General features: G+C 39.7%; 1 protein-coding gene across 4 annotated transcripts; it reads right to left on the bottom strand.

Moving 5' to 3' along the window:
• Positions 1-913: 913 nt before the first annotated feature.
• Positions 914-11,915, bottom strand: cpeb1b (cytoplasmic polyadenylation element binding protein 1b). Of its 4 annotated transcripts, none has more exons than XM_008337044.3 (12): positions 11,518-11,915; positions 10,967-11,138; positions 9,104-9,325; positions 7,003-7,229; positions 6,482-6,734; positions 6,248-6,361; positions 5,806-5,910; positions 4,175-4,311; positions 3,525-3,723; positions 3,221-3,315; positions 2,984-3,064; positions 914-2,355 (listed from the first exon to the last, which is right to left on the bottom strand). In XM_008337044.3, the coding sequence occupies exons 2-12, from the start codon at positions 11,052-11,054 to the stop codon at positions 2,245-2,247; spliced, it is 1,632 nt and encodes a 543-aa protein (XP_008335266.1). In that variant the 5' UTR covers positions 11,055-11,138; positions 11,518-11,915; the 3' UTR covers positions 914-2,244. The 4 variants fall into 4 exon arrangements, with proteins under 4 accessions (XP_008335266.1, XP_008335264.1, XP_008335265.1 ...); XM_008337042.2 differs by having other exon boundaries at positions 11,395-11,535; XM_008337043.2 differs by having other exon boundaries at positions 5,821-5,910; positions 11,395-11,535.
• Between the last annotated feature and the right edge of the window lie 339 nt (positions 11,916-12,254).

The raw sequence follows: 12,254 nt of genomic DNA, 5'->3' as shown, positions 1-12,254 counted from the left end.
TATATATAGATAGATATATATATATAGATAGATATATATAGATAGATATATATAGATAGATATATATATATATATAGATAGATATATATATATATAGATAGATATATATATATAGATAGATATATATAGATAGATATATATATATATAGATATATATATATAGATAGATATATATAGATAGATATATATAGATAGATATATATATATAGATAGATATATATAGATAGATATATATAGATAGATATATATAGATAGATATATATATATAGATAGATATATATAGATAGATAGATATATATATATATAGATATATATATATAGATAGATATATATAGATAGATATATATAGATAGATAGATATATATATATATAGATAGATATATATAGATAGATATATATATATAGTAAGATATATATATATATATATATATACATACACACACACACACACACACACAAACCCACACACGCAATAGGTATCACCAGACATTCAGGAACAAGATGTTGCTTGTGTTTAAGGAAGGGGTGTGAAAGCCATACTGAATTCAAATGTGAAACAAAGTGAGCTTTTGGTGTTTCAACAGAATTGTACAAGTTTAAGGTGACAGGTCTCACCTGAATTTGGATACATTACTAGCTAGCCACGATTTCTCTGTTGACATGTTAAGTAAAGATTACAGATGAAAAACAGGACTTAAGGAAACTTGCATTGAACTGTTGAACCACTCCTTAACCACTGCAGCCTCATTTGGAAAAACAAGGGAAACAATTGCTACAATTAATTTTTTTACCTTGCCTTTTGTAACATTTTAGTTGTAAAAGATGACCCTTTCCAAACCCTTAAACCAAATGGTTAAAAAAAAAAAAATTTCAATCAGTTGCATGGATTAAAATGAAGCACAGACAAGTGCAGTAATGCTTAAACACCTTTATTGTGCCCAACCTGAACATACTCCACAACTGCAAGTAGCAACAAACTTGGCAGACCACAATGAGGTAGACTTTCAAAACTCTAAAAAGCAGCTGGGCTAAGAGACAACAAGCTCAGCATCACAAACCTAATGGATAAAGAAAAGACAATTTGTCTTTGGCACACAGCTTATTATGCATCAATGTCCAACTGGAACAGGAAGGCAAAAATGGGATTAAGAAAGCATGGAGTCAAATACTGAGGTCTACTCAAGCTCTGACAGATTATTTATCATCAGCTAAGTGGAAGTTCTTACATTCAACAGGAGACGCAAGCATGTGCGTCCCCTGCTGATGCACAAAAGTGATTAAAAACCACTGCCACCTCTCCACACGTGCAAATTAAAAAGTGCAGTAATCAAACTATGTACAGTCAAATGCTCATTCACTGAAGTCTCAACAGGATCCATTCAAGATGCTTCAAGAAACCGCAGGTTATCATTTAATGCAGATGAAGTACGAATGCTACATATATTTAATAGGACTGGTCCAATAATGCAAGGTAACGTTGTTCTTTCAACACTTTTGTGCCCATTAGTCAAAATTTGGGAGAGTGGATTTAAAAAGAAAAAAAAAAAAAATCAGATTCTATGAAAAAAAAAAACTAAATAAAAAGAGGGGGTTTCCCATAAACAGCCACCGGGTAGAATTCTGTTCAAAAATTTTCATGTCATGACTTAAAACCGTTTGTGTACAAATTAGTAAAAAACTGCGTAAAAATGTCTGAAATGCGACTGGTTAAATGAAGCCCAACATTCAACTCTCAAAAGTAAGAAACGCCAGTTGGTTTGCACAGGGAAAAAACAGATGCCAACTGGGGGTTGAGGGAAAGGACGGGGAAAAATAAAAATTTAAAGGCACTGTATGGCATTTGCCAATGAATGGCAATGAGACTTGCGTGATTGCTCTTCACTATGCAACACGTAAAAAAAAAAAAGAAAAGAAAGAAATGGCACTTTCTAGCACTTCTTAACCCACGGCTGACTCCTATCTCAGTCTGGCCACAAGTTTGGGAAAATGCATTGGTGTGAAGGGCCCTTCGTCTCTAAGAGGATCACACTGTGCATAGTGCCACTGTGAACAACAGCAAAAATGGAGCAAGTGCAAAAGTGAACATTTTCTACAGTGAAATCCCCAGTGCCTGGTGGAGTGCCATGGTGCCCCCCAAATAGAGGGGGACGTCTGGCACTCGTGCTCTCCTTGGCGGGCAGCCTCGGCCCCCTGAAAGAGGGACGCTCGTCCTCTGGTCCTTCAGAGTAACTGGATCCATCTGCTCTAGCTGGAGTCTCTGTTCTTCTGGTTGCGCATGAGGGGCCGGTGGTTGCTCAGAATGTCCATGGAGTGTTGCCAGTGCCAGCAGGAGCGGCAGTAATACTTGAAGCAGGCCTGGGCAGGGATAGCAAGATGGACAGTGTCTGATGAAATGGTGGGTTTCCTTCAAAAACTCATTTTAATCATGTCAGAAGACACTCGTGTTCATGTATTAAAGAACTTCACTAAATTACTGTGGTCTCATTTCAGAATCTAAATCTGTGTTTGCTGTTGTTTGGATTAACAACAGATGTGACAAGGGCACGTGGACACCGACCACTCAATGCACCACCTGCTGGTAAGTATGAGAATTTATTCATATCCTATAGGCCAGACTGTGCAAATTAAAGCTGTTCACATGTTGGTCATTAACATTGTTTTTGAAACAAACAAACAAAAAAGTCTTTAATGATTACATTTGCCAATGAACATCCTGGGGAGTTTGATCTATTTTAAGTTCCAAGAATTCAACAGTCTTCCTTTTATAAATAAGTTAAAAACCAACAGATGATGCTAATCATATTTTGCTATGTTTAAAGGCAGACTTAAAGCATATACAATACTAATGTCACACCTAAAAGTGAGGTAGTTAGTGTGTATCTCTGTAGCTAACAGTAACAGTTGCTTTGTTCGTTATATTTAAAAAAAAAACTGGTGGGGGGAAAAAAAACCAAAAAAACATCCAAAAATATTTTGTCCTTACCTGCTCTCTGCAGAAGAAAGGCCCAGGTTGGCGAAGGCAAACTTGACACATGGAGTCTTCCAAGTAGGGGTCAATCTGGACCTGAGACAGACAGAGACAGTGGTGACAACACAGCAGTAACAGGTGGGTTTCTAATAGGGAAGGCTCAAACACTAATTTTCCACTTAAACATTTAGTAAACACCGCCCCACCCTACAAGAAAAAGCCAACAACTTTAAACCAGGAAACACTTCTTACCTTCTTTGTAAACTTAGGAGTTTTAATCTCCACAAATGCAGCACACACAGCTTTCAGATAACTGCGCTGATTGTTAAAAGTGACACGTCCAGAGCCTGTACGACAAAAGTTGAGATTAATGACACTGGTGAATTATGGGTCACTGGGTTTGCAGTTAAATATAACCAATAAAACTAGCTGTATATGCTATTTTGACCTACTTTATAGCCTAGGGGTAACTATAGTTGTTGCTCACACAAACCTAGTCATATTTTACACATACATTCAATACTGAATAAAATAATTCACACTCGGGGTCTCTGACCTATGGGGTACTTGTGCTTGTCCGTGTCAATGCCAGCGTACATGACTCCTCCAAACAGGTCATTCATGATGTTGGCCAGTGCCTCAGCATTTAACATTCCATGCAGTGCACCGACAAACACCGTCTTACTGGGATCCAGACGCTGGGCAGGACAGCGCACATAGTTACTGTCAGAGATGACCCAAGGGATGACCTGCACCTGGAGCAGCAGCAGGAAACCAAACAAGTGTTATTTACCAAACAGTTTTCCTTCAGTTTCACAACATTGAATTACACATTTACTTTTGAAACACTATTCAAAGGGTTTCAGACAAATGTAGGCAATACAAACATGAATACATAAAAATGAAACTAAACAGGCAATGTTGTTTTCTTTCTCTCTCTCTTTTTTTTTTTTTTTTTTTTTTTTTTTTTTAAAGGTCAAGTACTACTTATTCATTGAACAGAACAACAGACCACTGAAAACCAGGTACTGGGATAAACCGACCTTAATATAAATCTATTTTAAAGGTCTTGAATTTTAGTTTAATAAAGCAAAAAAGTAAACCATGGAGTTTTGTGGAGGTTAGACTTAATTACTTAAGAGATTTAGTGTATAACAAAAATGTCACTAAGGTTTAAATTGCTTGTGCGTTCGCTTTTCTACTCACATCTTTGCATCTCATTCTGCGGCTGGACATTTTGAAGTAATACTCTCTATTGTCCTCAGGGTGAAATGGATCTTGGGAGCAGGCATGGAGCAAGGCTCGGACAGACTTCTCATTGTCAAAAATCAGGTAAACATAGCCTACGAACCATAGACAGGGTGGAGAGAAGAGTCAGACCAATGACATTGTCTATTCTTTCCATCCATTCTTTTGAATACAGCATTTTACAGTGATGCTGTAAAATGCTGTCAACACCAATTTGAATGTACTTTCCTGAAATTGTGATATGCCTTGTTGAAAACATCTGTGAGAAACTAAGATAAAACACCAAAGCTACACCATATGCAACACCAACATTTCACAAGTGGCAAGTGTTCACCTCAATTTATTACCAGCTAAAATAATTTTATAAATAAATTTAACTTTTGTCCAATGTCATTACTGAACAATTACACACAGGAACAATCTTAAGTTCATGTTCCTCTCCTACTAAACTTCACCATTTATTGTTCTACTCTTCCTCCCTAGAACTGAACTGTGAATTGAGGTCACTACAAGAATAGAGACATGGGATTAATGACACAAGCAGGAAGTACACAAGGTTGTACTTGGGTTGTATTTATTGTCTCAGTCTGAGGAGACCAGGCAGAATCTTGGAACAAAGACCGACGGCAGCTGTGATTTATCTGATTTACCCCAGACAAATAAACACTATTCCTAAGTCTGTGGTGCCTTATAACACCTGGAGCTTCCAAGTGTACTCCAATTCATTTATATTTCTGCTTCTTACTTTATCTACATCTAATACAAATACTGACCACTCTTCTAAATTAAAAAAAAACAAGTTTCGCCCTAAACACTTGTGACTGATGACATTACTGAGCAGACTCTAAGAAAAGATCACATCTTTGAGAGCAAATTAGAACGTAGGAGGAACTTCTTTCTTTCATCTAGTGGGAATTATTTAGGTGGTTATAATTCAGGCAAATTTAAATCTCCATATCAGATGATGTTCCATTTTAAACTCATTGGGCTGGAGTCATGAGGCTGACCTGAATGTCTGCAGTCATTAGTTCAAATGTCACTTAGAGGTTTGAGAACAAGATGGAAATGAAGAGCAAAAACGTTCCACAAGTGACTCAAGACTATGACGCAACAGTTTTGTTCAGACCAAGATGAGAAAACCTGCCGGACGACAGGAGCAGAGGCCACAACCAGAACCACTGACTTTCACGCAACATTAACTAATCAATATTAAAGAAACCATGAAAACCTCAACAATAAGAATTGACAGTCAAAAAAGCTGACCATGGAAAGTGCAATTAACAGCTGTTCTAGTGCATGGAGAGATGTATATATTACCAAGAAACAAAGGTTGTTACTTCCAAACTAACAGACTAGCTTCATCTTGTGCATGAGCTTCTTCCTGTTCTCAACACAGACCCACTCACAAACCCAAAATGAATGGCTCTAAAACCAGATTAAATGTATATATACACACACACACCAGCCAGCAGATCAGTGCATCTCTACTTAAAAATCAACAATAAAACTCACCATCATGCCACGTGTTCACCACAGTGCCACCTTGAAAACCAGGAATGAAATAAAGTAGCCTACCAACTTGTCATTACCTTTGGCCACGTTACCTTTAGGAGGGCATCGAGGGTGTTTCCCATCCTTACCAGGCCACTCCACATTCAGAGGACCATACCCACTGAAGGTGTTGATCAGCCCCGCTGAAACACAGTTGAGAGACATTGTTGTGAATTTAATTTGCTTGTCATTACTAAATGCATTTTAATTAACTTCATTTATGTGCTCCATCCTTTTCCTTTGGATATACAAACTCCATTTGTGATGTAGTCCTAATATTAGTACTTAAAAAAACTACAGACTAATTTCTCCAAGGATTTCCATTCATACAGAGTGACTTGCGAAGAGAACTGTTTTCTTTTGGGCCTTCAATGATGCCCACAGCCAGCAGAGGTAAACCATCAATAAGCCCAACTTAATATTCACACTATGAAATACCTGAAACTTTTTTTTTTATTATTATTATTAAGCAGAACAAACCTTCTGTGATGTCCCAGGGTACACCGCCCAGGAAGACCTTGCAGGAATACAGGTGATCCTTGTTAATTCTTGGAGGCAGCTGACCGCTCCAGGTGAATGTGGCCTCATTCACAGCTAACAAGTAGAGAAGATAAGGTCAACACTTCACCAACCAAGTCTGAATGTTAGGTAAATTAATCAATGAGCTGTAAATGGATAAGGAACTAGAATAATACTGAGTCTTTTAAGATTTACCTGCAGCCTGCCGGTGTAGACGAGCCTCCCTCTCAATGCTGAATGTATCATTAGTCTGGTCAAGAACATCGCTTCCAGGCCATGGAGAACCTGATCGCCAGCGGTGGGAGATAGCAGAAGAGGGACTGGCACTGGATGGAGGCATGAGTGGAGAGCTGGAGTCCTGGGGGTCCAGGCGAGAGCTGAGACGCAGCAGATCCTTTTGCATGCCTGATGCCAGGTAAGGCAGAGGAGGAGAAATACGCAATGTTGACTGAAAGAAAAAGACCAGAGAATTGACTGATTAAAGATAGGTTAATATATATATATATATATATTTTTAAATACAGATAGACAAGGTGTATTATGTAAACTCAAATGGCCTTTGTTGAATTTGTTCACTATGAGGCTTCCTGTGATAATAGTTGTGTGGACAGAAATATTTTTTTAAAACTCATGGAAGAACCTCAAGTTTCAAAAATACTGACAAATACATAACAGACTGGAACAGACAAAATTCATTTATGTGGAAGTCTGATTACCAGCATATCACAGAGGTGGTCAGAGCCAGAACTGAAGCCACTGGTCTCTGAGTCTTCAGGACTGCTGGAGCGAGAGTCCAAGAAGGAACTGGAGTCCAGTCTGTTTGCCATGCGAGCCATGCTGGGGAACTTCTCCAGGAGGTCAGCAGTTATGTTCACAGACTCCGGCAGGTAGCCTGGAGGTTTTCCAAGGTAGCTACTGAAGGGGCTGTTCAGTATACCCAACACTGTAGGAACAGGGCAACAGTGTCAAAAGATGATTTCAAAGAGATCTGATCACATTAGGGAGTCAAAGTCCCAAGAAAATTAAATGTTTATGCATTTATAAAAACATCAACACCATTTCTCTCTATATCCATTTATGTATGAATACTTTTGCCTCAGTTTACCTTAGAAATCTTTGTGGAATTCTGGAGATAACTTACTAAACAACGTCACAACCCATTTCTTTTCTTTCTGGACTGTTTTAGTTTTGGAAAAACTACATAATATAAACATAACAGACCTCAATCAAAACCTGTTGGAATAATTTACATTTGCTGGGTTAAACAGTTGATTATTTTATTTATTTATTTAAATCAAACCAAACAATACAGCTCAATTAATTAAAACGCATAACCTAGTGAAAATATGCGACTTCCGTCTTAGGACTTTTGGACTTACCCTGATACAGTACAGTAGATGTCTGTTTGCAAAGCAAACCATGACAAATGGACTGATTGGGTGAACAATGTTATACTGATCGTCCAGCAGGCATAAAGCAGGGAACATTGAATTCTAATTTTTGCTAAACTAAAAAAGAGCTTCTCCATTGGCTGAGCTACAAAAACTGCTGAAAAATAAATAAAAGAAAGACTGCAACTGAGACAACAATTATGTTATTTAGTGACTCTGTACAGATGCTACATTTGTGGAGAAGCTACATTGCTTTTCAATTTAAATTACTTAATGGGATGTGGGTTAAAAAAAAAAAAAAAAACTCATGACCTATGACTTGGTTTCTGGCATTTGTGAAGCAATCATCAACCTGCAAAGAATAGATTTTCATGTTTGCTGCATCACAACAGACCCACTCATTTCTATAAACGTAGGAACAAACCAGAAAGATTAACAATGAAGAGTGAGTTGATCAACCCATCCAGTTGGTCATTAAGGCCACAATATGAAAATGAATTTATTCTTAGTTCAAAGAGACAGAAAATCCATAAAAGACCACTAACATAAAAGCTTTCTGATCTACAGTAAAAACAGACATGACAAATGTGCTATTACTAGCAGTGGTGCTGCTGATGTACTGCACTATTGTCTTTTAACTCAAAATCTTTCAAAACAACAGTAATCTTGATCTCAGAGTCAGTGAAGAACTAACACTGACTTTTAAACCTAAGCAAAGACTTCAGTGTGATAAAAAGAAAATCAGCTGCTTCAGTTAAATCAAGCATCTTCCTCCATGATGACCCTGTGACTCAGTGTGACAGTGTGGCCTGTGATGGTGAACATGAGGCAGTGAGGAGATTATTCAGCTCCAGCCTGCATTTGAAGCTTTGTCCTACTTTGACTCGGGCCCAATTTAGAAATCTCTAAATGAAGTGATGTCAGGTCAGATTGGACATGCAATGATAAAAACCATTGCCTTTTAAAATAGGTCAGGATGAAGGGACACTACTGGGAGACAGATGTTCATCCTACACCTGACAATCCTAATCCTGTCAGTAAGTTGGACATCTTGTGGCTAGGTCAACTTCAGCAAAAGGTTGATGAATGTCAGGATGAGAAAATTTGCTCTACTGTGTATTTTTTGTGATTTTTTTTTTTTTAGGAGAGATGCAGGAGAGCAAAACTGCCACATCATCCTCCAGAATGACGCTACTGCCTGTTCCCACAGTGTGTTGTTACTGACCAACCACAACACAATACAGGACAAGCCAGGGCCGCACAAATCAGGCGACACAATCACACAGATGTTACATTTGCTAGCACCTAAAAATAAGTAGGGTCACAAATAAATATGAAACAACTACTAAACAACTCAGTTTATAGGACGATACGTGATCATGTCAATCCCAAAGCCACTAATGTAAACAGCAGGACTTGTACTTACTGGAGGGAGAGCTTGTCTGAACCTGGGAAGGGGAGCTGTGGGTGTCTGTCTCCTGGTTGCTCCAGGGCCTATCCCAGCCAGACAGACGGAGAGACTGAAGGCCCAGGCCCAGATCACTGACACCGGGTGACCCCCGGGACGAGGAGATCTCCTGGGAACCAGGCATGCTACCACAGTTGGGGAAGAGCATCCTCCGTGTGCCCACTGCAGCCAACTCTGACTCTGAGTCAAAATCCGGTCAGATGTAGTATAAAAAAAGAAGAAAGTATTTAAGAACAAAGTCTGAAAACAGGATGAAATGTTACAGTCTCATATAAGCTAAACAATTAAATAAATGTCCTTCTTTACTCTGTCTCCTCCTACCCTGGCTGACAGGAGCGCTAACCTGCTGCTTCTGTGCCTGGTGCAACTGCCATGCATCTCCGTCCGCATCACTGACCCACCTAGCAGCATGTGACATGGCTGCTGATGCACTCACACACCCCTGCTAATGACATCAGCGCTCCCCCACCTCTCTGCTGCCTAACAACTGTGTAATGAAAAATTCCTCCCAGGGCTTTTGGCTTCTTGATAGAAGTGCTCCTCTCACTGCCAGGCAGAGTTGGTCCCAGTCTGTGGAAAGGCGGCAGCAGCAGCACCACTGTCGCTACTGCTCACACCGAGCCTTGTTTCCAGTATGAGCTGACAGGCAGGGAGGGGAGGAAAGGGGCTGAGCTAGAGCAGCATGGTGGGAGGCAGCATGGGAGCAAATGACTCAGCACACTCAAAAGAAAAATAAAAACTTCAGATTTAAAAATGCTTTTAATAACTAGTTTACTCTTGTTATATCTGTATAGGATGCATCCTGCAGACAGTGCCCGGCACTGACACAAGCAGCTGACTGATCAGATGATGAGGACAGAGATTTGCACCGACAGCTCCTCCCTGCCCTCTCCAGGCCTGGAAAACTTCCAGCAACAGCCCTGATTCAGCAACACCAAGCTGGGGTAGGTGGGGCAGCATCAAGTCTAACTCAAAAATCCCATTCAGTTTAGTGGCACTAAAAAGTTAAATAACTGTTTTGATGCTTATGACAGGCTGACATGGGAACATGGGCGTGCAACTTCTACACTCATTTCACATAAATATGTCAGTCCTTGGTGCTTTAAGAAAATTAACTATTCAGACAAAGATGCAGACACAGCTGAGCTTGAATCTTGGCAAATCGCACACTTGGATTAAAAAAAAAAAACTTGCTGCAATGCTGCAGAATGAGATGCACCATGAATCAGCTGTTGGCACTCCTGTAATAATGACAAGGTGAAGCAGGTTTATCATATGGCAGAACTGTTTGAGGAACCATCACTGTTGAAAATTTAACACAACTAGAGGTCTACCCACTTCAAATGGCATTGTCGTTCTGTACGTCAGGGGTCTCATTGCTACCTAAATGTATTCATCCATCTATCTGCCTGCCTGTCTATTTACATCCATTTCCACACATCCTGGGATTTTAGGATATGACAACAGTAGAATAGCAACAGCAAATATCATTGAACTGTGCACTAACAATTACAGTAATCGTGAATGACAAAGTATTTTATAGATTTTCACTTTCTGCTTTAGTGGCAACTTTTAGCAAATTCATTTTACTAATTAACTATATAACACTACTTTGTATTGTACTCCACAGCATATTTATTGATACCAAACCTAATGTTTGAGTGACGGCACTAGGCATCAGAGAGTACACAAATGAAAACACTAGAACCGTATCCGTTTGTAATAGCGGTATGGCGATAACCCTAATTCAACTCATTTCACTCATGTACACCCAAACCTCCTGTAGCTGCATGGCCCAGAGCATGGACTATAACAAATTACCACAGAGCAGCTCCGGTTTGGCCTTGGCGTTGTTTGGTGTGGTGCAGACGCCGGTGAAGTCCAAAGCGTTGCCCAGCATGGTGTTCATCCTACGGAAAATGTCTGCGTTACTGCAGGTGGACAGAGCCGGAGACTCAGGGTCAGAACTCTCAGGCCTGCGGGGGTCGTTTCTCTGCAAGAAGACAGCCATTTCAAACTTTTTGGACGTGCACGAGTTTTGGAAGTGCAGCGGAAGTCAATTAAACGCGTGGGGGTAACCGCTCACTAGTCACAACGTTGAATGAATTACTTTCAAATCTCATTATGGTACAGTCCAGCACAGCAGCAACAAAGCCCTTGGCTACAGGTCAAGTGCTAACAGGGAGTTTAGGCCTTCCCAAATTCAACAGTTTACATTAGCTGAACCCTGTAGTTTATTTTCGACTCACCAGTGAAAAGGCCATATTGTGGACTGACGTCTTCGAAAAATGCCAGTATAACAACGTCGAACTACAATAGCAGCAGTGGGTCATATATGAAGTCTTTTAAACACGCTAATTAAAAACAATTACCTCAACGTGTGCGCGACCAATGAGTGTGTCTCTGGAGCCACGGTCCGTTCACGGGCTCCTCATCAAAGAGCGCCAACGAGGAATACGGGTCACGTGATTTATACTAGCTACGTGCGGTTGACACGCAAGGGCTGCTCAAACTGAATGTTTAACTTGATGAAGCAGTACATTTACAATTATAAAGAAATCAATCTCTCGCTTTGACTGACGTCACCACTTGCAGTTGCCTGACAAGGTGCTGACCCGCCATGATGGAGGGAAACAAATAAGCGCGGAACTAGCATTTATCGTACTCGGCGATTTCAAAATATTGGAACCGATTAACAAATACATTTTTTTTAATAAATTTTGATATACAATATATTGAGATGCCAGAACCAACGGACGAAATTCAACCCAAAACCCACTTGTGGGAGGAGTACCCGTTGGAAACACACGAACCTATGGGAAGATCGTGAAAGTTGCCACCCATAAAGAACATGTGGTCTTATTGCTATACGTCACCGGGTGACCTGCACAAATATTTGTAAAGACAAATTACACAAATATTAATAATATATAATATAATATAATTTTTGCACCCTTTTTACATTGAAGTACCGTGTTACTGCAGCATAGGGATTTTAATAGGTGAGGCGCGCCTCCCCTAGGGGGCGCCAATGAGTCAAACTGTTATTTCACTTACAGCAACAAAACCTGCATTGACACATTTAATCTGACTATATATACTGTATATA

Source organism: Cynoglossus semilaevis, unplaced genomic scaffold, assembly GCF_000523025.1.
Source record: "Cynoglossus semilaevis isolate Cse_v1.0 unplaced genomic scaffold, Cse_v1.0 scaffold1721, whole genome shotgun sequence".
NCBI lineage: Eukaryota > Metazoa > Chordata > Actinopteri > Pleuronectiformes > Cynoglossidae > Cynoglossus > Cynoglossus semilaevis.
This window is presented reverse-complemented; position numbering and strand designations above follow the sequence as displayed.